The 27,141-nt window shown below is 36.5% G+C and overlaps 3 protein-coding genes across 4 annotated transcripts; 2 read left to right on the forward strand and 1 right to left on the reverse strand.

Annotated features, from left to right (window-relative positions):
• Nucleotides 1-830: 830 nt before the first annotated feature.
• On the forward strand, nt 831-7,357 carry LOC306866223 (protein-lysine 6-oxidase-like). The gene is made up of 8 exons (XM_079411326.1): nt 831-894; nt 995-1,656; nt 2,162-2,270; nt 2,747-2,884; nt 4,428-4,584; nt 6,343-6,438; nt 6,535-6,650; nt 6,746-7,357. Exons 2-8 carry the CDS (start codon nt 1,050-1,052, stop codon nt 6,750-6,752), a joined length of 1,230 nt encoding a protein of 409 aa, XP_079267452.1. The 5' UTR covers nt 831-894; nt 995-1,049; the 3' UTR covers nt 6,753-7,357.
• A 1,488-nt stretch (nt 7,358-8,845) lies between these two features.
• On the forward strand, nt 8,846-15,761 carry snx24 (sorting nexin 24). Its single transcript, XM_079410560.1, has 7 exons — nt 8,846-9,105; nt 9,422-9,505; nt 12,744-12,848; nt 12,962-13,056; nt 13,196-13,225; nt 13,492-13,556; nt 14,700-15,761. The coding sequence occupies exons 1-7, from the start codon at nt 9,037-9,039 to the stop codon at nt 14,768-14,770; spliced, it is 519 nt and encodes a 172-aa protein (XP_079266686.1). The 5' UTR covers nt 8,846-9,036; the 3' UTR covers nt 14,771-15,761.
• On the reverse strand, nt 15,631-23,812 carry LOC306865765 (vitamin K-dependent gamma-carboxylase-like). Of its 2 annotated transcripts, XM_079410559.1 has the most exons (16): nt 23,717-23,812; nt 22,846-23,052; nt 22,604-22,762; nt 21,560-21,725; nt 21,396-21,474; nt 21,180-21,286; nt 20,915-21,078; nt 20,531-20,835; nt 19,572-19,703; nt 19,068-19,219; nt 18,783-18,952; nt 18,575-18,705; nt 18,302-18,449; nt 17,239-17,443; nt 16,950-17,153; nt 15,808-16,225 (listed from the first exon to the last, which is right to left on the reverse strand). In XM_079410559.1, the coding sequence occupies exons 1-15, from the start codon at nt 23,745-23,747 to the stop codon at nt 16,994-16,996; spliced, it is 2,316 nt and encodes a 771-aa protein (XP_079266685.1). In that variant the 5' UTR covers nt 23,748-23,812; the 3' UTR covers nt 15,808-16,225; nt 16,950-16,993. The 2 variants fall into 2 exon arrangements, with proteins under 2 accessions (XP_079266684.1, XP_079266685.1); XM_079410558.1 differs by having other exon boundaries at nt 15,631-17,153.
• Nucleotides 23,813-27,141: the final 3,329 nt, after the last annotated feature.

Below are 27,141 nucleotides of genomic sequence, written 5' to 3' on the forward strand. Positions count from 1 at the left end.
GTCACCTCACAAAATGTTGGGAAATGCTGATCCAAAAACCATTTCTATCTTTCTCCAAACATATTTTGTTAATAATATTTTGAGGAAAACGTAATGATCTGAAACTTTTTTTTTATATCTTTATTTATTATAAAAAGAATAGGCCTATAATATATATATATATATATATATATATATATATATATATATATTAAAAATAAAAAGTAAATAAGTAACAAAGTGTAAGTTTGGTTTCTTTTTATTTATTTATTTATTTATAAATGTGTGGGAAAATAATTATTAAGATATACATTCAAAGAGCAATAAAGCAGTTTAGCACGTTTTATTTGATGGTAACACTTTTTTTTTGACAATACATGGCACATGTATTTTATATCTAATTTGTAATTTTCTTAATATAAGAATGGGGTAGGAGTTTATAAGATTTTTTTTTTCTTCATCCTACTCCTGTTCTTCTTGTCATGGAATGTATTTTTGTTGTGTTGTTGGATTGTTGTGGCATTTCGTGTTGCATTACCATGAAAAGAGAATAAATAAATGAAATGAAAAAAAAAATGAAAAAAATACTAGATGTTTCCTTTTTATTTTTCTGTAATAATGATTTTATGTGTGCATATGGAAAGGTATATGGGAAACAAACATTTTTGCACTGATGTAAAGTAGGTCACGATGACAGCAGATTTAGGTAATTTTTACTTTTTTTTTTTTTACATATTTCTTTTGAACATGTTAAATAACACGTTTTGCAGTTTCATAAGACCGGGGCTTTTCCCTTACCGGAGCTTGTATAACAAGAAACTTTAAAACATCAGCTCCTCCTCCTCTCACTTGCGCATCGGTTAGTCCAAGTGCAGAGCAATAGGAGGTCACACTGAGATCTCACCTTTCCGTTATGTAAGTCTCACTTGATTTAATTTAATTTATTATTTTATATTTTCAAGCAAGCTTTATGAAAGAGCACAACTTAGCCCAGTTTTTTGTTTCCCCAATTCAGTTACTGGAACGTCGGCAAGCAGAAGAATTGGAGAAGCCAATTTAACATAAAAAAAATGAGTACGAGTTTAATTGACACCTTAATTTACGCATTTGCGCATGTGTGTTTATTAAGTTGCATTGTACAAACTGGTCATTCTCAGGGTCAGGGCAACAGTGGAGCGGCAGCTCTCAGACAAACCATACAATGGCAGCACAATGGCAAACTCTTTAGTATATTAAGTCAAGGCTCGGAATATCAGCCACCGTTAAAACGAGACGGAAACAAAGAGCAGACGCAAGCCAGGCCAATAGCCATCGTCCGCAACGATGATGCGGCTACGAGAACCGACGGCTCAGCAGCTGCAGCTTCTTCTTCTTCTTCTTCGAGATCCTCCCAGAGACGCTCCGCGCGCTTGCACTCAGGTATCGATGCGCGCTGGTTATCAGGTGGAGCGCGCGCCAGAGGATCACGCGGGCGCAGGAATCAGACGGAGCAGATGCAAACATCAGTCAATGACACCGAGAGACCCGCGCAGGACGATGAAATGATGGTTGGAGATGATCCCTACAACCCATACAAGTCTACTGACCCGGACAACCCGTATTATAACTATTATGACACGTACGAGAGACCGCGTCCTGCAGCGCGCCCGGGATATGGCACAAGATACTTCCAGCATGGTAAGGACTCTATCTATCTATCTATCTATCTATCTATCTATCTATCTATCTATCTATCTATCTATCTATCTATCTATCTATCTATCTATCTATCTATCTATCTATCTTTGTCTGTCTCGTTTATGCGTTTTGCAATTTTTGCATCACGCTTATTCAAACGTTATATTTTTGGTGGATTTGGCAACTTCTGGAAAAAAAAATAATAGGTTAAAATAATAAAAAGTTTCTGCACCTATTTAAAGAAAAAGAGCATGACGCCATCGGATCCTCCTCTTGTATTTTAATTGCATAATTACATGTTTAATTTAATTGAAACTCTTAAAATAATGGCATCCTTGCAGAAAAAACAGGCTAAGGTGGTTTGCTTGTCAGGGTGGTCTGATGGTTCTTCGAGGGGTTTTGAGGACTTGGCAGGTGGTCAGGCTAGTTTAAGCTGTTTTAAAATAATTTTATTTTTCTGTGCATTTTCTTGTATCTTTTAATAAAACATTTCAGTGTTTCATAGGTTTGCCTGATCTTGTTGGAGACCCATACTACATCCAAGCGTCCGCCTACGTGCAGAGAGTGCCAATGTACAATCTCAGATGCGCCGCTGAGGAAAACTGCTTGGCGAGGTATTATTGTTGATATAAACCAGAAGAACGTAATCAAGATTTTTGGTGCAGCCCTGCAACTAGAGAGAGTTAGCGCACCCGCATTCCTCCAAGTGTAACAGATGAGTCATGAGAACCTATTTAAAACCCATGTGGTAGGAACATCCTATAACTCAAACTAGCTCTGTTAGAGGGGAAAGAATTAAACAAAAAAGTCCTGCCACGATGGGAAGTGAGCAACTCTACAAACAGATTTCACATAAAGCTGTTTACATGGAAAAATTATCACATGCATGACTGCGAAACACATTACTGGGGCACTCAGAAAATAGTCCAGTCTAGTTTCTTTGGAAACGTGCATCTGTAGTTGTTCCATGTGCACTTGAAATGTGGCCATGGGGCCAAGATACACATTCTGAAAGCTGTTAGGACAATATGAGAAACTTGAGGAATGCATGATATTTTGTAACCGTTGGACTGTTTTTTTTGTCGAGCAGCTCTGCACACCGATCCAGTGTGAGAGACTACGACACACGTATGTTGCTGAGGTTCCCGCAGCGAGTCAAGAACCAAGGAACCTCCGACTTCCTTCCCAGCAGGCCGCGCTACACCTGGGAATGGCACAGCTGCCATCAGTAAGTCCGAATCTGACAGGTTCAACCATTTATGCAGTTGCATGTTTAGTAATGCATCACAGACCACTTTGAAGAACTCTAAAGGGAGCAGATGTGATGCAGATGTGATGCAATGAACTGAATTCCTTATAGGCAAAAGTAAGATTATGAAGCTTTATCTTGAGTGTTGTATCTGACTGATATCTGAATTTAGTGCTGCTGTTTTTACAGGGAAAAAGGTCTGTGTTCTTGTCTAAATGAAAACACTTAGAAGAGGCCCACTATTGCTGCTTATACTGCAGTTGACTCAGTAATGGCTCACTGCATAGTTTTGTACTGAAGTAAGCCGTGTCTCACCACCAACTACGGCATACATTTGGACAAGCTCCAGTGTATACAATGACTTTAGGTCTTATGCATAAATGAGGCATAAGGTCTGTGTGCTGACCTGCATTTATTTGACGTGTCATAATATGAACTTTTCCAGTTGTTATTTATTTTTTATACTGCACAATTTTTTTTTTTTTTAAAGCTGGCGCTGCTGAATCGTCCAATAAGATAATACCATGGCTATGCCATGGTATTTCCACTTGGTTTAAAGGAATATTTCACCCAGAAATTCCTTTTTTTGAATCATTTACTCATTTCAAACCTGTATGACTTTCTTTACCCATATAATTACAATCAATTATATGGGCGTTTCTACCCATATAATTACAATCAATTTACACTGGAGATTTTAAGCTTCAAAAATGATGCAAAACATCATAAAAGTAGTCAGCATGCATGACTTGTGTGCAATTTTTAGTCTCTTAAAGCCATTTGTGTAGCAATGTCTGATTTGTGAATGAATTATTATTTTGAGTTAGATGAATCGATGAATCGTTGATTCAGAATAATCCATCTCACAGAAACAATCTGAAAGATTGTTCTCAAATATGAATTAATTCTAGACAAGTCAGACTGCTCTCGTTCAACTCAAATCTGGCAGCAGTGATTCTAAAATTAACAGCTTAATGGGAAGATCATATTTCAGTCTGTTTCTTGTTTTGCTTTAGAAGACTTGAAATATAGCACACAAATCATATAAAATACTTTTGTGATGCTTTTATAGTGCTTCTGCAACATTTCTAAAGCTCAAAAGTCCCCATTTATTGTAATTGCATGGAAAAAACTGCATGAAAACCATCATAAAATGTTCTCTTTTTGTGGTTAGAAAATGAAAAAGTGAAGTAAATTATGAGAGAATTTTCATTTTTGCTTGAACTGTCTCCATTGAGACTATTTGAGGTGTAATAAGCAGAGGCTTGTGTGGTGTAAATTCCTGCTCACACATCGGCCATGGAGTTCTTTTGGAAAGGCTCCGCATGACATTCTTTTCTTCCTGAAGATCTGATATATGTCCCAGTGTTTAGGAAGTTCATTAATTGGATTAAAGTGTTGAAAATATTTTAAATCCTATTAACAAACCCATCTAGAAACGCAATTTCCAGAGGCAGGCAAAATTTGAAATGCACCAGTTGGTGATCCATGATGATAACCTGATTTTCTTTGCTGTTTCTAGGCACTACCACAGCATGGACGAGTTCAGTCATTATGACCTGCTGGAATCCAGTTCTCAGAGAACAGTAGCAGAGGGACACAAGGCCAGTTTCTGTCTGGAGGACACATCCTGTGACTACGGCTACTACCGACGATACGCCTGCACCTCCCACACTCAGGTCACTCTCATTTATTATTTATGGATATGCTTCTATGACTCTGTTTCAAAACTACATAACTGAAATGAAACTTGTGACCTGTTGCCTTTCGTGAAAAACACACCGAAAACTCAATTCACAATGGATTTCTAAAGCCTTTGAGGTTAGCATGTAGCTAAGCTAACACCTCTACTCAAGTAAGCATAAGAAATACATTAAACTACATAACTAAAATGAAACCTTATGTGACAAATTTGAAACTTTGTACATTATAACAATAGTGCTTCTCATTGAAAGACTCATATTGACTACCATTTGTATAACCACAGTTTTAGTACAAATACCATGGTTAAACTATGGTTAGTGTAGCAAGATTACCACCATTTAACTATAGTAACCATGGTTTTACTTGTAATAAATTTATTATTTGTAATAATAAATATTTGTAATAAAACCATAGTTAATTTTTTGTAAGGGTACTACTCACACAAACTAGTGCTGTCAAATGATTAATCGCGATTAATAGCATCCAAAATAAATGTTTTTGTTTACATAATATGTGTGTACTGTGTATATTTATTATGTATATATAAATACAAACATGTATGTATTTTGAAAATATTCACATGTATATACATATACATTATATTATATATTTATATTCTTATATTATATATAAGTATATTTAATATACAAACATTTCCTAAATACATGCATGTGTTTGCATTTATATATACATAATTAATATACTCAGTATACACACATATATTATGTAAACAAAAACTTTTATTTTGAATGCGATTAATCGCAATTAATCATTTGACAGCACTAACACAAACATAATATATATGTAAAAAAAAAAATCATTATTGAATGATATTACGTATTTAATTAATACTTCTCCTGCAGTGTCCGCCATATTGGATGTATTCACAATGAATTCTGGGATCACCATGTTTTTGAGAATAAATTCTTGACAAACATGATGTAATCATTCAACCCGATCTCACGTCAATTCGTAAATATTTTACGAGGTGGCTAAATTGTATGAATTCTATGACCTGGCTCACACAAATTCATATGTTTTGTGGAAAATCGCACGTATGCTATGAGGTGGCAAATTCATAGGAATTCGTACGAATGACCAAACCTAATCCCTCCCTTAAACCTACCCCTTTTAAAACGTACAAAATCGTACAAGTGAGGTCTTAGAAATTCATACAAATTAGCCACCTCGTAAAATACGTACGACTTGGTCATAGCGTTGAATTATTTTCTAAGTGTTCACATTGTGAACACACCTGATACATTAAAATACTACTTATGTCGGCGCCAATAACCTCGTGGTTAGTACGTCAACATATATCGCAACTGTGCTCACGGCGACCCGAGTTCGAATCCCGTCTCGATGTCCTGTGCTGATCCCGCCCCCTCTCTCCACCCAATGCTTTCCTGTCTGCTCTCTACTACTGTCCTATCTAATTAAGGCATAAAAAGCCCAAAAATATAACTATTAAAAAAAGCTACCTATGTAGGCAGCTCACTCGGTTTTAGAACACAGCTGTCTGTCCTTGCTTTCAATATTATGAATCATAGATACTGCAAGAAAAAAGTGACTATGGTCCAGTGATGGTATAATATGGTAATACCATGTTACTTGAAAAATTACCATGATGATGCTGTATGATGCTCATACCACAGTTTTTACATTGTACTTAGAGGTACCGTAACCATTTTACATGTGCATTTGCTGAAAGTATACAGTTGTTGTATTTCCAGGGCCTGAGTCCAGGGTGTTATGACACTTACAATGCCGACATCGACTGCCAGTGGATAGATATTACTGATGTGAAACCTGGAAACTACATCCTCAAGGTTTTTGGCCTTAATCAAATAAAGAGTTATTGCATTCAAAAACATTTCCAATATCATGTTCCTGACTTCCAGCCTGTTTTTCTTTTTCTGGTTTAGGTTAGTATAAATCCCAGTTACCAGGTGCCAGAGTCGGACTACAGTAACAATATTGTGCGCTGTGATGTACGTTACACCGGAAACTATGTTTATGTTTCAGGATGTCATATTTCACAGTGAGTAGGCTATACTTAATTTATTTCATATTGTATACATTATTTTTCGATTGACTAGTTAAACCAGAGAAATTAATATGCTATATTTATTTCAGGTATTAAGAATCTACTAAAGTATCCTAAGGAATAGGGAAAGATCATCAGAAAAGAAGTTTGATGATAAAAACCTGCGACAAAGTGAACAGATGAATGGATGCCGATCATGGGCCACTTTCCTGTTTGTGAGAGCCAATGATCAGCAGGGCATTTTAGTGTTGACAATGCCACAGAATATAGAAGCCTGAGGCATAAGTCCAGTTTTACAGTGAATTGCATTATTCATTTTTTGTTTTGTTTTTTGCTAAGAAATTACTAAGCAAAAATGAAAAAAGAAAAACAAAGAGTCCAGGGTCATATTGTGCTGGATTCCTATAGAAATTTGGATAAAATGGTGTTTATACTACCAGAAACCACCACAGTTTGCAGAGATACAACACATTCCCCAAATCATTCAGCATCATTCTCTCAGACTGATCAAACATTAAAACTTCAGATATTGGTCCACACTGAGGTTTTTACCTAAAACATGCTTTAGTGTGCTAGAGCTATGCCTTAGTTGTGTATTCTAAGTAGATATTTATATACAGATGCTCATATTACTGCAACACGTTTTGTATATGAAATGAAAATTACTTGAATAAATAACTTCACACTCAGCCTCATTAAATTACTTGGTCTTGTATTTTGACTTGCCACTCTCTCACATTGTGATAATTAAATCCATAAATCATGCTACAATTTCAGAAAATGTTTGCTCAAAGTAAATATTCTATGTCCTGTTGTGTTTTTTTTTTTTACAGTTTTGTGTGATTTCTAAAGTATTTTCTAAAAGTAATAAATCAAATTTATATATAGATTTATTAATAACATGAGATTAAATAATTGAAACTATATATATATATATATATATATATATATATATATACAGTCATGGCCAAACATATATCGGCACCCTTGGCAAATATGATCAAAGAAGGCTGTGAAAATTAATCTGCATTGTTAATCCTTTTGATCTTTTATTAAAACAATTCACAAAAATGTAACCTTTCATTGGATAATAAGAATTTTAAATGGGGGGAAATATCATTATGAAATAAATGTTTTTCTCAAATACACCTTAGACACAATTATTGGTACCGCTAGAAATTCTTATGAGTAAAATATCTCTGAAGTATATTCCCATTCATATTCATACTTTTGAGCACTCCAGGGTGATTATGAACATGAAATTATCCAGCCATGGCTTCCTGATTCACAGAAATATAAATATGAGACAAAACAAAGCCCAAATTTCCTTAATCACCCATCACAATGAGAAAAAACTAAAAATATATTTCTGATGTGCAGCAAAAGATAATTGAGCTTCACAAATTAGTGAAGTGGCTTTAAGAAAAGAGCTAGAACAGAGAAAATGCCCATTTCCACCATCAGGGCAATAATTAAGAAGTTCCAATCAACAGAAAATGTTGTACAGTTGAGGTCATTTTGATCATTAACTAGGTATTTTTTATTGGTAACCTGGCTGAATGGCTGATTTTACAGTTTCTATATAAAACAAGTTTTAAAAATGAAGTTCAAAAATTATACGAGTCATAGAAATGGCAAACAAATTGAAACCCTATTTATTATAGTATATAAATGAACAACAGCAGTCTTTACTCACTTAAAGGAATAGCTCTGAAAATGCACTCCCCCGTAATACCCTCTAAGATGTAGATTAATTTGTTTCTTTATGGGAACAGATTTGGAAAAATTTAGCATCGTATCAATTGCTCACCAGTGGATCCTCTGCAGTTTCACTCCTATTTTGGCCAGAAGCAACAGTCTGAAGTTAAAAATGTCTTAATGATTGGTTTGTTCCTTATAAACGCAAAACTTTTAGCTTCATGATAAGATGTTAATTAATGAACTGGAGTGGTTTGGATTTCTTGTGGATTATTGTGATGTTTTCTTCAGCTGTTTGGACTCTCATTCTGACGGCACCCATTCACTGCAGAGGATCCATTGGTGAGCAAGTGATGTAATGCTACATTTCTCCAAATCTGTTCACATTAAAAAAACAAACTCATCTACATCTTGGCAGGCCTGAGGGCGACTAAATTTCCAGCAAATGTTTATTTTTTGTGCTGATGATGTATTTCCCTGTCAGAAGCACAGGTGGCAGCATTGCATCTGCAGACTCCTGCGTGAGATGGAGAAGAAGCGCGTGGGATATTTTCAATTCTTCTCTTGTCAGGCGCCCAGTGAACTTGACAACCATTAACATCACAGTGAAGGACCAACCAATAATCTCGTGCAGTTATTTGACCTGTTGTTCCACATAATATCGGATATATCTTGCCGGATCATGCATCCTATAGAAGTGTCAATCCCGTCTTTTCGGTCGGAGGGCAGTAACGTGGAGAAGGGCTACACGGTGAGTTAAAAATCCCGGATCAGATCGAGCCAGCGGGCGTAGACACGCTTTCATTAAAATGTACGACAACAAACATTACGCTTTACCTCAGTCAATAACGATTAATGTCGATTTTAAAGCGTAGACGTTTTGGCATTTTCTCAAAACCTAGTGAACTGGATTGTAACTCTTCAGCCCCGCCTATGATGTCCTAAATGATGTCTAGGTTTTGATATAGTATATATTTAAAGGGAATTCGTTGTGATGCATAATGGCTCATTCGCGTTTACTGCACAATATGTAAAATAAATAATGGAGGCTTACTTTTTCTCCCCAGGTTTTTAAGATCGAGGTGCTCATGTGTGGCAGACAGCATACTGTCGAGAAACGATACAGTGAACTTCATGCTCTACATAAAATGGTAAGCATGCATACATTGGTTATGGTATATGCGAGTATCTAGGACTCAACCACAGATATTTTTAGCCACATATATACATTAATATTAGTTTATAAAACAACTATTGATGAACAGTACTTAAAGCATTTATTCATCTTATGTTATGACTGAAATATAAGTTGCTTTGGATAAAAACGTCTGCTAAATATGTAAATGCTATGTAAATGAATATATTTTTTAACAATTAAAATAATTAACATTAGTTAATGTATTATTAACAACTTGTATTAACAACCAGCAACTGTGTATTTATAGTTTGCTTGAAATGCAGATTCGCTCCATCTGTTTTGAGTTTGCATTTTATTTATCTTTCTTTGAATGATTCATCCATTTCATTAAAGAAAACTGACCACACACTTTTTATATTTTAAAAAAATATATACATTATCATATTTATTTATTTGCAGAACATAAAATCACAAATGAACAGGGAAAAAATCTCAAATATGAAAATTACATAAAACAAAAAAACAATGCACATAATATAAAAATTTAGTCACATCTTTAAATAAACTCTGGTAAAGATATAGAAGTCTGAGGGATGTAATTAAAGAACTTAATTCACGTTCATGTTACAATTAAAGAATAAATTGTCAGGTGTTGTTTCTGATATCCTTCAGAAACAGCATGTGTTATCAATGTCACAATATTTAGAAATGGGGGAATTTATAGGAAACATTTTATTATAGATTCTGAAATGGACTTCCTTAACCTTATTAGATTCCCAAAACTTATCACAATATGGAAGAAAAGATCTGGCACTACTTCAGTTTCCATTTATATATTTAATATTTATCTATATTATATCTATATTTAATATTTTATATACGTATATATATATATATATATATATATATATATATATATATATATATATATATATATAAAAAATAATATACAGTGCCCTCCATAAGTATTGGAACAGTAAAGTCAAAATTGCTCTGTTGGCTGTGGAGTCGAGACATTTACAAATATGATTAAAAGATGAATATGAGACAAAACTACAGAATGTCCAAAAAAATTTATTGGGTGATTCAACACAGTTTCATCCCTCTATCTGATGTGAGCATAAGTATTGTAACAGTTGCCTCACAGGTCTTTCTAAGTGATCAGCTGTGTCCTGTTGCATTAATTCTTCAGATATTAAAAGCAGGGAATGTGTCGTATCAGTTATATCCATTACTTCTGTATTCTGAATCTTGGATTCGATGATGACACACACAAACCAGGATGAAGATGAGGGAGCTGACTTTGAGAGAAAGGCAAGCAATTTGGATGCTAAAAGAAAAGAGGAAGTCAATTAGAGCTCCAGCAAAAACAAAGAGCATGGAGAAATCAAGAGTTTGGAAACCACCAGCAACCAACAACTACCTGATCGGCTGAGAAAACAACAGTAGCTGATGACAGACAAATCATAAAAGCTGTGAAAATGAACCCTAAAAGACATGTCTGTAAAATCACCAACAACTTCCAGAAAGCTGGGGTGATGCTCTGACAATCTACTGTCCTCAGGAGACTTTGACACAGAATTACAGATGCTACACAGCAAGATGCAAACCTCTGACCAGCACCAATAATAGAAAGACAAGAGTAGAGTTTGCAAAAAAGCACAAAGGTGAGCCAGAAGAGTTTTGGAACTGTGTTTATGGACCGATGAGACGAAGATGAACCTTTATCTAAGTGATGGGAAAGCAAAAATGTGGAGAACTGGGAGCTGCAATGATCCCAAACATCCAGCCTCATCTGTAAAGCATGGTGGAGGTGGTGTCATGGCATGGGCATGCATGACTGCCTCTGGAACAGGCCCTCTCAACTTTACTGATGACTTAATGTATGATGACAGTGGCAGAATGAATTTGGAAGGGTACAAAACCATCTTGCCTACCAATATTCAAGAAAATGCCACCAGATTCATTGGGAAGTGCTTCATATTGCATCAGGACAATGACCCAAAACACCCTGCCAGTTCAGTCAAGGAATTTATAATAATAATAATTCATTACATTTATATAGCGCTTTTCTGATTTTCTAAGCACTCAAAGCGCTCTACATTGTGAGGGGTGGTGTCTCCTCGTCCACCACCAGTGTGCAGTATCCACCTGGATGATGCGACGGCAGCCATAGTGCGCCAGAACACCCACCACACACCAGCTTACTGGTGGAGAGGAACCAGAGTGATGAAGCCAATCAGTGTAAGGGAATGATTAGGAGGCCATGATGGTCAGAGACCAATGGGGAAATTTGGCCAGGATGCCGAGGTCACACCTCTCACCTTATAAGGGCAAAGACATGGAAAGTCTTAGATTGCCCAAGTCAATCTCCAGATTTAAATCCGATTGAACATGAATTTCACCAGCTGGAGAGGAAAGGCAGAAACTCCCCAAAACAAGCAACAATTGGAATTGGCTGCATTAAAGGCTGGGAAAAGTATTTCAAAGGATGAGACCAAGAGTCTGGTGATGTCTATGGGTCACAGACTCACTGCTGTGATTGTGATCTGCAACCAAATAATAGCTTTTAATCTTTTATATCTGCCTTATGTTCAACTGTCCCAATACTTATGCTCACATCAATGAGTGGGATGAACTCTAAAAGTGCTGTTCTTTTTATTTGGTAAAACATGTATGTGTTGAAACGGCTAATAATAAAATGTGACATTCTGTAGTTTTGTCTCCTTATTTATCTTTTAATCATATTTGTAAATATCTTGACTCCACAGCCATCAGAGCAATTTTGTCTTCACTGTTCCAATACTTATGGAGGGGACTGTGCGCATATATATATGAACGTTCATTGTTAATTCATAAAACCAAAGACATTAAATGCATTAACTAATAGTTTTTGTCCTGAAACATTCTCACAGTGGTCCTGGGGTCATTCCAAAGGAGTGCTAATATATATAATTACTGTTTATATTTCACAGAGGAATTCTGGAATGTGAGCAACAGCATGTCCATGTGAAAACGTGCAGAAAGAATAATGTTGTTGACCATTGCTACAGTACATCATATATGATTGTGTACATTGAGGAAAGAGGATATTTGAAGTCAGTGTCAGATGAAACAGACATTTATGCAATTAACAGTTTTTGGAAAAAGCAGAAATTCCATGAACGAACGTGACTGCCCTGTGTGTAAACTCTAGAGACGCCTTCTGGCCAGTTTGTAACTTGTTTTCCCCTATCATCTATTCTTAATAGCTTAAAAAGATCATTAAACCTCCAGAAATCCCTTCGAAGCATGTGAGGAACTGGGTGCCGAAGGTTCTTGAGCAGAGGAGACAGGGACTCGAGCTCTACCTCCAGGTATTGATCGAATTGATGCTCAACAAATGAAATCACGTGATGAAAAACAGTCCTTTCCTGTTTTCTGGAATAACCATTTGATTTTCTTTGTGTGTGTGTCTCTGTGAGTGTAGACTATAATCATGGAAAATGAGGTTCTTCCAAAGATATTCTTGGATTTCCTCAATATCCGCCATTTCCCGTCACTGCCAAAAACTGAGAGTTGTGGGTAAGGCTTTATAGTGTGTAATTTTGTCTGAAGTAAAGGCCTTAGAAAGCAGACTTTTGTACAAACAAAGATATTTCAATATAGTAATTCAAAACAGATCATTGTACGTGTGTGTTAAAGTGATTCTTTTTCTGTTCAGGTCATTTGAAACTGAATCAGAGGAATCAAGGTATGTTGGCTGCTTATTATAGTAATACATCTGAAAGAAGCACAGCACATCAACAGGTTTTTCTGAAAAAAACAACCATTTCAGAGCCGTTCTGATGTCAAGTGGTCTTATTAAAGTGTTTCTGAGAAGCTATTGCGCTAACTGGGAAATGACACCACCCGCGTGATAAATTTCACAGTCAGCTTTGTGTTTTTAACACTGTCATCAGAAACCCAACTAGTTTGTGAGTCATTCTCTGTCTGACCTTTCCTCTCCAAACCCTGCAGTAAACTGACACATCAACCAGCACTTCTCTTCCAGAGGGATCCCTATCTGCTGCCTACCACCAACGGTACATGTCCGTCCTTCATATTTCTGTTTTTTATTATTATTTAAGGTGGAGAAGAATTCATATGCATTCATGTTTTCTTCACTCCTGTTCATGGGTGACTGATAAATAAAAATATTTTTGAATATGCATGTTGAATAAAATAGTTTTGTTAACTTACACAGATATAAAAATGAATATAGATGTTAAATATAATTCACAATTTCTAATGCATTAAGCATAATGAATGAACTAACAGTAAAACAAACAAATGTGTGTGTGTGTGTGGATACAATGAATATTACTTATAGATTAATACATGTATTCTGCAGTTTAGAATTTTTTTGAAAAAAGTCTGTTCAACAAGGCTGCATTTATCTGATAAATACAGTAAACCCAGTAGTATTGTGAAAAATTACAGTTTAAAATGAGTTTTCTATTTGCATATATATTAAAATGTAATTAATTCCTTATTGCAAAGCTGAATTTTTAACAATGTCTGCACTTCAGTGTCACATGATCCTTCAGAAATCATTCTAATCTGATAAAACACTTTTTATTAGTGTTTAGTCATGCTGTTTCATAAAGCATGATTTTTTTCTTCAAAAGAACAGCATTTAAAATATACATTATTTTATTTTCATATGTCATTTTTGATCAATTTAATGCATTCTTGCAGTATTCAAAGTATTCATTACTTTAGCCAAATTTAAAATGAACAAAAAAGAAATATTTAAATATAACCATCTGTTATGTGAACAGATGCAATTTTCATGATCCCTGTTATTTTGTTCAAATCTTTAACGTTTTGCATATTCTGCAAGGGGTATGTAAATTTAAGAGCACAACTGTATGTATTTATAAATCAAGCTAACTTCAACACAGGAATTATTCTTATGAATCAGTCAGACAACTCCCATCCTCGCTGAACTGACTCATTCGCTCACTGAATCACATATTATTATATCTGAATTGAGCTGAACAGAACTTCAATCAGTCGAATTACTGCTTATTTGTTTCTGTGTAATTAAAGTTTCTTGTCTTGTTGTAATAAATAGTATTTTACCAAAAGACATGCTGCAAAAACTAAATCCTATAATAAACTCTGCATGTGCATATGTATTGTTTTATAAATACATTTAATGAATGTTTCTCAATTGTTTGCAGATACGTTTTCTAATATGGTTATTGAAGGTGTGATACGTGGAATATTTTACCCAGACTTCCAGACGAGTTAGATCTCAGCACTACGGACGGCGTCAAGTTCACGGATAAAAAGGGATTCGTATTACCAACACTAAATCACGCAGAACCAGTTTAACAGACTCACTCATTACAGCCTTAAGACTGTAGTTTGGCATCAGCACTCCATGACATTCTGGTTTGTTTTTGTGTCCTGTATTTGCACGAATTGAGATTTTAGCTTTAGACAATGTAAACATTCATATCGACTTGTCAAATCAAGGTCTTGTTTAATATCAGAAGTACCACTGCATATATTTGCACATCCCTCCTCGTGTCATATATGAGGTCAGAAGGATCCACTGACTCTGTGTTTCTCGAAGTGAGGTGACTTATGAAATAAGGAAATTATCGGAAGAGCCTTGAACCTTTTCATTATGTACTGAATTATTGTATGACCGTTTTTGTGTTTCTTTGTTTTTGATGTGGCAATTATCGATTACCAGCCTTGGCTTATAATTAGCAAAAAGGGAAGTACTAAATGAACCAAACTGGTGTAAACCCAGTCTAAATGTCTTGTGTTACAGTCCAAAACTGTGAAAAAGAGCTGTTGTTAAAAGTACAAAACTTAGCATTCTCCACTGCTAACCTGCAGCTAAGTAAACCATTTTCAGTGGATTACCTTCTTTGAAAATGCAGTTTAGTCTGGACTAATATTAGTCTAATATTTTTAGGAACTTCACTATGTAGTAAGAGTGCATGAACACTAGTTGTAAAAGCTTTTCACCACAGTTGGAAGTAGTAATGGAGAAGATAATGCAGTTTGAGAAGTATAACCTGTCTAAATGTTATAAAGCTGATGGTCAAACTGAAAAAGGATTTATTTTGTGATCTTCATTCTGCGTATAGACAATGTGCCATTCCATTATGTGTGTTTTATTGTTGACACTTTGGATTGACTCATGCACTTTAACAAGGGTGAAAAGATCAGTTGTGACTGAATATCATTTTAAACCTGACAGCAATAAAACATCACATTTATTCATTAATTATATAGTTTGTCATCTTTCAAGCACGTTATGACTCACTGAGGTAGTGCTGCATTTTGTTTATTCAAAAATGGATACATACAGATAAATCCCATCTGAACAGCTTTCTTGCTTTCATAATCCATAGTGCTCATATAAAAGCTGTGAGAAGGTTTATGCTGCATAAAACCCAGGCATTTTATAACGCAGCATTTTGCATAATGAAACTTATGCATTAAAGGCAATTCGGTACTTGTCCATGTTTGGCACATTTTACAGCCAAGATTTGTCCAATTGAAAGATGATTTGAAAATAGTTTCTAACTGCATTTGATTTAAAGTATGCATAAATCCTGTAATGATACAATACATGGCAGGATACCACTAAAGGGTGAATTGTAGGATAATCGCTTTGGTTTCATAAAAAAAATAAAAGGTAGGCTTCAAACATTCTCATAATTAAACATTGTTGAATTTTTTAATACTGAAAAAAAAAAGACAGTAAATTAATAGCTTTTACACTAGTAAATACTCTACTCTCAAATAATAAAAAGAAAGTAAATTTAGTGTTTTTACTTGAATTTCAGTAACCAGGGAAAAAGACAAAAGAATTTCTGCCACGGAATAAAAATATATGTAAATATGAGTTTTATTTTAAAAAACTCTCTCGCATTTGAGCAATTTTCTTTTTCCTGAATATTTGGATATGTAGGATTCTAAGAAAAAGTCAGAATTGTAAAATATAAACTTCTGAATAGCGTCTGAATAGTGAGAATAAAGTCACAATTACTGTTTTTTAATATTTTTATTCCGTGGGAGAAATAAGCTTCCATAGTTGAAGGAATAGTTCACCCAAAAATTTTAAGTTTTAAATATAAATCCTTATTTTACCTTCATGTTGTTCCAAAGCTGTATGACATTGGTGGAACACAAAAGGAGTAATTCTGAAGAATGTACGCGCTGCTCTTTTCCATACAATGGATGTTCAATTAAAAACAAGAACAGAAATAAGTACCAAAAAATAGTCTTTACAAGTATAAAATCTTAAAATCCAACAGTCATACGGGTTTAGAACAACATGAGAGTGTAAAGGTGACAGATTTTAATTTTTGGGTTTTAGTAAATAAAAAAGAAAAGAAAACAAATGACCAAACTGTAAACAACAAACTGATATTTTCACAAAGATGGAATGCTCAAAAAATACTGACCTATTAAAGCATTTGTTGATTTGCTGCTCAGTAACTGTCTTTTCTCACAGCTCTCCGTGGCCAACCTCATCTTTAAGACGCTCATCCTGGTTGGTCTCGGTCTCGGGCTCCTTCATGTTGGCATAGGCCACTTCTCTTGTCAGTTGCTCTATCGGTGGCAAACCCACGGCCAAGTTACGCAAAGCAATGGCTGTCATCAGGAACCTCAAAAGACAAACCAAAACAACCCTATTCACTTGTACTGTCATGATGATATACATGTAATATCTGAGTTAACACCTCAACATACCCTCTTCTAATCCAGTAGTATTTCTTTGAGGCAAATCTCTGGAACCTTTCGATCATAGATGCTTCTCGTCTCTTTTTCACCTCCTGCATGCGCTTCTGTCGCTTCAGGAAGAGTCGCACCACAGGGTCGATCACACTGTTGTCCGAGTGCTGGTCGTCGAGACCGGTGATGAGCGGCTGCAGCTCAGGAGCCAAAGGCTCGGTTTCTACAAACAGAAACAAGTTGTTGCATCTGCTTCTTCAGGGGAAATACACAAAAAACAATGTTGCTTCTTTTACTCACACTGATGTTCAAACATGTTTCACTACAAAAGCCAGGAAGAGTTTGAACTAGATAAATACTATACATTTACAAGCAAAGCTCCATTCATATTTTAAATAAAGATGTTGTGGGCTCTTGTTGCCATTTGTTTTGTTGCTTGTCTAAAAGGTTTTTACACTGACTTAATCTGAATTAAATCTGAATTTGGATTGTTAGTGTGAATGTGGTTTGCTGTGTAAAAGTTTGGGTCAGTTTTTTCTGACAAATTATTAAAGTAGTATGCATTACATTAATTAATTGGTAGTAAAAGGATTGATGAAAAATAAATGTTCTTTTGAACTTTATTCATCAAAAAATACTGACAAAAAGGTACCACGGTTTCCACCAAAATATTAGGCAGCCCAACTCTTTTCAAAATTAATAATAACAAAAATGGTGTTGCAAAGCTGTATGACATTGGTGGAACACAAAAGGAGTAATTCTGAAGAATGTACGCGCTGCTCTTTTCCATACAATGGATGTTCAATTAAAAACAAGAACAGAAATAAGTACCAAAAAATAGTATAAAATACTACAGTATAAAATCTTAAAATCCAACAGTCATACGGGTTTAGAACAACATGAGAGAGTGTAAAAGATGACAGATTTTCATTTTGATTGGCCAGTATCCAAAATACTGGCCTATTAAAGCATTTGTTGAGTGAGCATAAGAGACTCATTTCAAAAACATTTGTTCCTTTAATCTGATGGAAGTTGTGAAATCAAAGTTTTCCCATGTTATGTAAAAAAACAAAAAAACTACCTGTTCCATTGCGCACTTTCTCCTGAAGTTCAGAAAGCTTTGTGAAGTTCTTCTGAAGCTCTGCTTCAGTAGTATTTACATAGATGTACATGTAACATGACGGCCCTTCAGACACAGTGTACACCTTATGGTACGCACCAGCTGGAATCTTAATACACAATAATGACATTCATCACATCAATTCAATACAGACACAACATTAATAACAGTTAGAATTTAAAATGTTACAGTGGAATGAATCAGAGTTCATTAAAGAGGAACGAACAATTGTACCTGCATCTTTTCACCAGGTTGTAAACTATAGTTCTTCTTCTCGTCCACAATTTCAACTTTCACCAGACCCTCCAGGACTTGAACGCTGGTGTTCCCAAGATCCTCACTCACAAAGTTTTCAAGACAAAGGCCTGTGAATGCAACAACAGCAGTAGAAACTGAGCATCTGTGTGGGTAAATAAGATATTGTAGTAAAAAAAACACATACCTGGGAAGTCAGCGATGAAGACCACCTCAGTCTGGTTGTCTAAAGATCCTTCAATCTCCTCAAATTTAGTTCTCCACGGTGAGAGGTCAACGAGCAGCGGCATGAGCCATGAATTGGGCCGGAATGGTGACCAAACGGCCTTTACGATGTCAACACGTGGGTCAAATATCCTGCAGGACAGAAAGAGAGACATATTTTTTACCTTTAATAAAGTCTTGGGTTATCATTTTGTGTGAATCAAAGAACATCTAGCAGTGTAAATTGAACAGTGTAAGCATTATTAACCTCTGTTGGAAGCGGTCGTTAATGGACACCCAAATGTCAAAGTAGATCTCTGGGTCTGAGATATTGAAGTGAGGCAGATTTTCACTGAGGCATGTGGCGTATTGCTTCAACATGTCTCCATGGTCTTTCCATCTCCGGCTCTGAGTGAAAACCTGCACCACGTCGAAAAAAGATAAGAATAGAAAACTTTTTTTTTTTTTTTTTTTAAAGAGCATTATAATGTAGTGGTACAATTTCAAGTTTCAGTTGGTGTAGTGCTAAAACAAAGAATATTGTGGGTCAAAACAAGTTAAGCTCTATTGACAGTATCTGTAGTACATTGTTGATTTATCATGAAAAATTAATTTAGAATAGCTTTTTCCCTTATGTTTCGACTGCAAGTTAATGAAACTTTAAACTATGGACACACAATTTTTCATAAAATGAGATATGTGTCAAAATGATTACTAATAGAGCTTAACCAGTAAATAACCTGAACATTTTTGTGTTTATCAAGTGACTCACGCCAGGGTTCAGATATCCTATCTCCCCCGTTACTCCATCTCTGTAGGTGATCTTGACATGCTGATGTGAGCGAGAGTGAACCATCATGTCCCATGAGTAGCCATACAGCCCATTTGTCCAGTTATTATAGCCCTGTATAGGTAAGAGATTCAATTTTTAACATTTGAAATTCTTATATTCTGAATAATAATAATAATAATAATAATAAAATGTTACATTGTTACTAAGTTGAATATTGATTAATAATTGAATAACTATAATAAAAATTTTACATTAAGTTAAATAATTAATAATAATAAAATAATAATGATAAATTAAAGAATAGAAAATAATAATAATACATTGATAGTACATTAATAATGTTTAATTAAATTATAATAATTATAATAAAAATTGTTACATTGAGTTAAATAACGAATAATAATTAAATAATAATGATAATAATAAAAGAAATGTTAATATTATTGGATTAAATAATTAATAGAATATTAATAGCCCAAGTCAAATAAGCCTGTCTCCATGACATTCTCTAGATATGGCTCAGGTCCCACCTTCAATGCAAGACTGTGAGTGTTATTGTATAACATAATCATAAGTGTGCTTGTACAAATGAAAATGTAATAGCAAATAGTGTGTAAAAAGACTCACAATCTGAGGTATCATTCATGTCTACAATGCAGGATCATTTGCATGCCTGCGTTTATTTCTTAGGCTGATAAATTTGTTCAAATCTATAAATCTACCCATAGTGATGTCTGTCTAAGCTTGCCTATCTACACATATTCATCATGACTAACTCTCTTCCAAGCAAGGCCTGTGATTCCTCTTCCAAAGGTTTGTGCAGATGTTTGCTTTGGTTCACTATCTGTGTTTACATTGATTGTGAAAGCGCTGTATCCTCCAAACCGCTGATCGACTGAACTTTCGAGATCAAACTGCACTGAAACCACATAAATCACCTGTGTGATGAAGTGCGAGTACGGCAAGAAGAACTGCTCCATGATGTAAAGGATGGTGAAGATTGCTCTAAACTTGTGCTTGAAGCTGGGTGTGGTGGGTTTGGGAGCAGCGTGAGCCTCTTCTTGCTGCTCTCCAGACCCACTGGGTGGTTTTGGGTAGACGCAGGAGGAGCTGGGAATCGGGGCAGGAGATACGCAAGGCAGTATGGGCTGGAGGAACTCTGGGAAACGGCCGAAAAAGCATCTGGGCCAATCAGGGTAGCAGAAGAGAGGGCTTGTGGCCAACATAGTGTACGCAAACATTCCTGAGGATAAAAATACAGATAATGAAGTCCTCATAATCACAAATCTTTTGGGTGAACTAGTTTTTAGAGACATTTTTACCAATGCTAAAGAGCTGGGAATTCATGCAGTGGAAATAGCTGACAAAGAAGAAGGCGACAGGACGTGTGGCATCAAAGAACAGCAGATAGCCAGCTGTGAGGTCTAAGATCAGACCTCCACCGTGGACCACCATCAGACTGATCAATTCAACAGGCAAGATCAGTCTGGAACGGAGTAAAGGAGAGAAAAACAACAAACATGACGCTGATCCATAAACACAATGTGTTATACTTGGGCAGAAGTTGTTGGAGGCCAATATACTCACTTGAAAGGGTCAAATAACCAATGGTGCGCCAAGTACTTCATAGAGTATCCTTCCACCCAATCAGCATCCAGTTTCTTGACTCCAGCGATGAAGTACACTATGAAAATCTGTCAAAGGCAATGCACATTCAATGTCTCATCATAATTGTATCAATACAGATAATCTCCTACAACACAGGGTTGCTATTTCTGGCCAAATCGAGATTCATCAGCTGACCTGAGTTCTCAGTATAGTGTAGTTCCAGAGCGGTACATGGGCGTTCCTCTTCCTAGGGTTTCGAAGTCCATCTAATGACCTGCGTTATGACAATGTGTTAAATATATTTGTTTCGTATATTTAAGTGTGAGTGTCCAAATACTCTACAGGCAGTCTAAGTTTACCAGTATCTGTTGGCATCCATGAGCGTGAGCTGGAAGCCGATGAGTCCGTACAGATAAGAGTGATTGTTCCAGGTTGTTTTGTCCAGGAAGAAAACGTACCAGTAAGTGGATATAAACATAAGACAGGCAAGGCGATAAAAACAGCCAAGCATGATACCAACAGCGCCTGCAAAACGCACACAAGATGATCAGTCTCATGAATGCAGTACTTCTTTAAGGAGACAAAGAGCATATGCTTAGATCGATGCAATTGGGTTCTGAAAGTAAAAATAAATTGACTCATTTTCTATATTCTGGCCGATACTAATAAGCCATGTTATGGCTGATAACTGATAAATGGCCAATATTAAAATAGTTTACAATTTCATCAAAATAAATGAAAAATAATACACTAAAAACTAAAATAAATTATCTTAAATGCAATAAGTGAATTTATGCATCAAAACATTATTGTACACAATAAAATATGGACATTTTGAGTTTTGCTGTCGGGTTATTGAATTATTTTTAAGTTTAATTTAAGTTCTACTTTTAAGCGTTTAATGACGAAAACAGTAATCTGAATATAAAAAGAGGCATTTACAATTAAACATCAACTGACAGAATTAAATACATAAAAAAACTCTTAATATTGTCCATATGATCCAATATACTGTGAATCTCTGTGAAATATATTAAATAAAAAACTGTAATAATATTAAAAAAAATACATAAATAAAAATATAAATATTAATACAAATGAAATCTAGATATAATATTATTATTTTGTTTTATAAAAAAGTATTTTTACCTTATCTCATTGCTTTGATTTGATTTAGGCCTATGTCATTTGCATTGCGATGATTGGTTTACTCATAAAATACATTCAAGTTATTTATCTCCAGGAGCTGGATGTTTTTGGTCCAAAGATAAAAACTCTGAACTTTATTTTTAGACATGCCTATGGAGAACATCAATGTGCAAAAATACTTCCAGAAACAAAGCCATACAGGAATAAATAGCAGTCAAAGTTGTATTTCAAAGAGACTTTTTTGAGGAACTCACCAAGGAACATCACAAAATACACAAAGAACATCCAGTCCATGGGAAGGGGCTTCAGGAAGTTGAAGAGGGGGAAGCGGCACACTGGTGCCCCATCTAAATACTTGTAGTCCAGATGACTCAGGCCTCGCTCCTGGGTGATGTCCAGCGCCATCAGCATTCCTGAGATTATACAGCACACATTAACACCCGAACCACAATTCAGAATTATGGATGCTGTAAAATTTCATATGCCATGCACTCACCGAATAAGAAACGGAAAATGCCCAATGAGGCCGGGTCAGTGGGCCGATTGAGGAGACACACCAGCCGATGCCATGAGGAGATGTCTTCCTTCTCAAAGCCAAAGAGACGCTTCATAGTGCTGGTCTGCTCCGATGGGGCCAAGGTTTCCTGTTTGTTCTCCTTACTGCTCTTTTTCTTCACTTTGGATGGTTCAACGTATGGAGCACCTGTGGAAATGAGAAATGGAATCTCATTAATGTCTCAGATGTTTCTCCTAGACAGCAATAAGATTCAACTCAGAGCAAATGGACACTTAGAACAAGTCTCCAGTATATCAGCTTTTTATCCTGAGGGGAAAAAAAAGAACATTATTATAGAGACACATCTTATCTCGTCTAGAGTTTCACTTTGTGCTCAAGTTTACAATGACAGAGATTTCAACAAACTCAAATAATAATGAAAATATATATATATATATATATTTCTCATTATGTTGCTTTTAGATCAAATAATTTGAGATATAGGCCTACTATCCATATGAATTTTACAACTTTAAACTTTTATGATAACATTTGTGTCTATTTCCTTAGCTGAATGCATTTTAGGATTGCCTGAATAAAGCTGAACTGAGAACTCAATGTCTGGGCAATGCATTTTCTTATTAGTACACTTCATAGTATACTATGCATGCATTGTTTTCGACTCGACCTAAACAAATCAAATAACATCTATTTGCATTGAACTATTACTTTCTTAATTAATCAAACGATGTGTAAACCTTAAATTATCAAATGCATACTAAAGCTAATGTCCAAGTATGCAAAGTTGTTTGTAGTATTATATCCATACCATCTCTTTAAGCCACTTTTACTGTAGTAATACAGTATTTACCTGCTGTCTCGTCTCTCGCCCCTGGCTCCATATTGCAGGTTATGAAACCAGTCCGCGCTAATCGTTACAAAAGGTTTCCCAGTCTTCTTCTTCAGTGAATTTTATTGGCAGCTTGCAATCTTTGTGCATTACCGCCATCTACTGGATTGAGGTGTGATCACATTGGGAAGTCATAAATAAATGTATAAAAAAAAAAAAGGGAGATCAGAGCCCAAGCTTCAGCTAGCGCTGCGTGTTCAGCTCCTCCAGCTTCAACCTCAGCTCTAACCTCCAGAGGAAAAATTAAATAAATACATTTTTAAAAAAATATTAAATTGGACTAAAGTCTTCTTGCTAGCTGTGTTTCTTTTAGAAACTCGATCACTGCTTTGTAGACTGTGTTCCAGGTAGACTCAACAGGTTGCTCAAAGTAACAGAGTTCTTTGTTACCCTCTTAAATATCTCTCTCTCTTCAGAGTACTGCCTACATGTCAGAAGTACATGCTTCACGGTTTCTGTTTCCGTACAATATGGGCACATTCCTGTCTTATGTTTCCCTATTGTATGTAAGCCGCTGTTCAGTCCTGTATGTCCTAACCTTAGCCTGGTGAACCAGGTTTCCTCCTGTCGTGAAAGTGAGCTGATCATTTTAACTGGTACATTCTGTTGAATACTATATAAATGCCTACCGTTTTCCCCCTTATCCCATTTATCTTGCCAGAGTTTATGAATACCATCTTTAATTATTGTTTTCAATTCTGATTTGCTGAGTGGAACCTGTACTTCTACTTGTTCTGCTTTAAGTGCTTCTTTTGCCAACTCGTCTGCCCTCTCATTGCCCTCAATACCTGTGTGTGCTGGAACCCAAGTGAACTGTACTATTAACTTCTGTTGAGTTATCCTGAAAATCATCTGATGAACTTCATCTAACAGATCCTGTCTGCATGCAGATTTCCCAGTCTGGATGAAGACATAGAGTCCGAACAAATAACAGATTTATATGGCTTCACTTCTTCTACCCACTGTAATGCCATTATGATGGCCATCATCTCTGCAGAGAAGATTGATAGGTGGTTTAATGTTCTTAACTTTATATTTAGGAATGTATATAGCCACCCCCATTTTACCTGCTGGTTCTTTGGATGCATCTGTAAATATTTGTACTGTGTCATTATCAGAATCAGAATCAGAAAGAGCTTTATTGCCAAGTGTGTTTGCACACACAAGGAATTTGTCTTGGTGTTATGAGCTTCCAGTACAGAAAGTACAAACATAGTGCAGACAACATATAATTAAGGTGATAAAGAACACTAATGAAGAGAATATACAATAATTAAGGATAACAATAGTAATAAAAATAAAAATATACAGAAAAGAGACATGACCATAAACAGAACTGTGAATGTGCATGTGTCCTATGTACAGATGAGGGTTTGATGGGTTATTTACAGATGTACAGTACCGGTGTGTGTTATGTGTTGTTCAGGTGGGATACGGCCTGGGGGAAAAAACTGTTCTTGTGTCTGGCTGTTCTGGTGCTCAGTGATCTGTAGCGCCGGCCAGAGGGCAACAGTACAAAGAGAGAGTGAGCTGGGTGTGAGGGGTCCAGAGTGACTTTCTTAGCCCTTTTCCTCACTCTGGAGGTGTAAAGTTCTTGGAGGCTGGGCAGAGGGGCACCGATAATCCTCTCAGCAGTCCTAACTGTCCGTTGTAGTCTTCTGATGTCTGTTTTGGTAGCTGAACCAAACCAAACAGTTATAGAAGAACATAGGACAGACTCGATGATTGCAGAGTAGAACTGTTTCAGCAGCTCCTGAGGCAGGTTGAACTTCCTTAGCTGGCGGAGGAAATACAGCCTCTGCTGGGCCTTTTTCGCAATAGAGTCAATGTGATTGTCCCACTTCAGGTCCTGGGAGATGGTGGTGCCCAGGAATCTGAATGACTCTACTGAAGTCACAGTGCTGTTCATGATGGTGAGTGGGGGGAGAGCAGGGGGGTTTCTCCTGAAGTCCACTATCATCTCCACAGTTTTGAGCGTGTTCAGCTCCAGGTTGTTAAGGCTGCACCAGACAGCCAGCTGCTCAACCTCCTGTCTGTAAGCAGACTCGTCACCGTCCTTGATGAGGCCTATGACTGTAGTGTCGTCCGCAAACTTCAGGAGCTTGACAGAGGGGTCCTTTGATGTGCAGTCATTCGTGTAGAGAGAGAAGAGCAGTGGGGAGAGAACGCAACCCTGAGGGGCGCCAGTGCTGATGGTGAGAGTCCTGGATGTGAGTTTGCCCAGCCTCACTAGCTGCTGCCTGTCTGTCAGGAAGCTGGTGATCCACTGACAGATGGAGGAGGGCACAGAGAGCTGTCTCAGTTTGTCTGAGAGAAGGTCAGGTATGATGGTATTGAAGGCCGAGCTGAAGTCCACAAATAAGATCCTTGCATAATTCCCAGGTTTGTCGAGGTGTTGCAGGATGTAATGCAGTCCCATATTGACAGCGTCATCCACAGACCTGTTTGCTCTGTAGGCAAACTGAAGAGGATCCAGCAAGGGTCTAGTGATGTCCTTCAGGTAGGCCAGGACCAGTCTCTCAAGTGACTTCATGACCACAGACGTGAGTGCGACAGGTCTGTAGTCATTAAGTCCAGTGATTTTGGGCTTTTTGGGGACGGGAATGATGGTGGAGCGTTTGAAGCAGCGGGGAACTTCACACAGCTCCAGAGATCTGTTGAAGATTTGTGTAAAGATGGGGGCCAATTGGTCAGCACAGACTTTTAGACAGGCAGGTGAAATACCGTCTGGTCCTGAAGCTTTCCTAGATTTCTGTTTTCTGAAGACCCGGTTCACATCCTCTACACAGACTTTAAACGCAGGTAGAATGGTGGGGGAGGGAGTAAGGGGGGTTGCAGGGGGGGAAGGTGAATGTGTGAAGTGCAGATCAGAGCGGGTGCTGGGTGTCAGTCTGGCCTTTTCAAATCTGCAGTAGAACACATTGAGATCGTCAGCCAGTTGTTGATTCTCCACAGACTGTGGGGGTGGTGTCTTGTACATGGTGATGTTCCTCAGACCAGTCCATACCGACGCCGGATCGTTGGCTGAAAGTTCTTTTTTCAACTTCTCAGAGTAGTTCTTTTTAGCCACTCTGATCTCCTTTGTTAGTCTGTTCCTGGCCTGGTTATACAAGATTTTATCCCCACTTCTGTAAGCGTTATACATTACTTCTAGATACTGCTGTACACTTTGATACAATCCTGTCTTGATTATATTTTTAGCTTCTAGATTAACTACAGGATAGCAGAAAAACCAAAGTGGAATTGTGCTCAAGTTAACATTTTTGCTGCAAGGTATAGTACTGATTCCCATGTCATCTGCCTCTTTATTGCTGTTCCATCCAAAACTACTGTTCACAATGCGACCATATTCCCAGCATTCTTCTAACACCAGTTTTGTAGGATGT

This window comes from Barbus barbus, assembly GCF_936440315.1.
Source record: "Barbus barbus genome assembly, chromosome: 47".
NCBI classification, from domain to species: domain Eukaryota; kingdom Metazoa; phylum Chordata; class Actinopteri; order Cypriniformes; family Cyprinidae; genus Barbus; species Barbus barbus.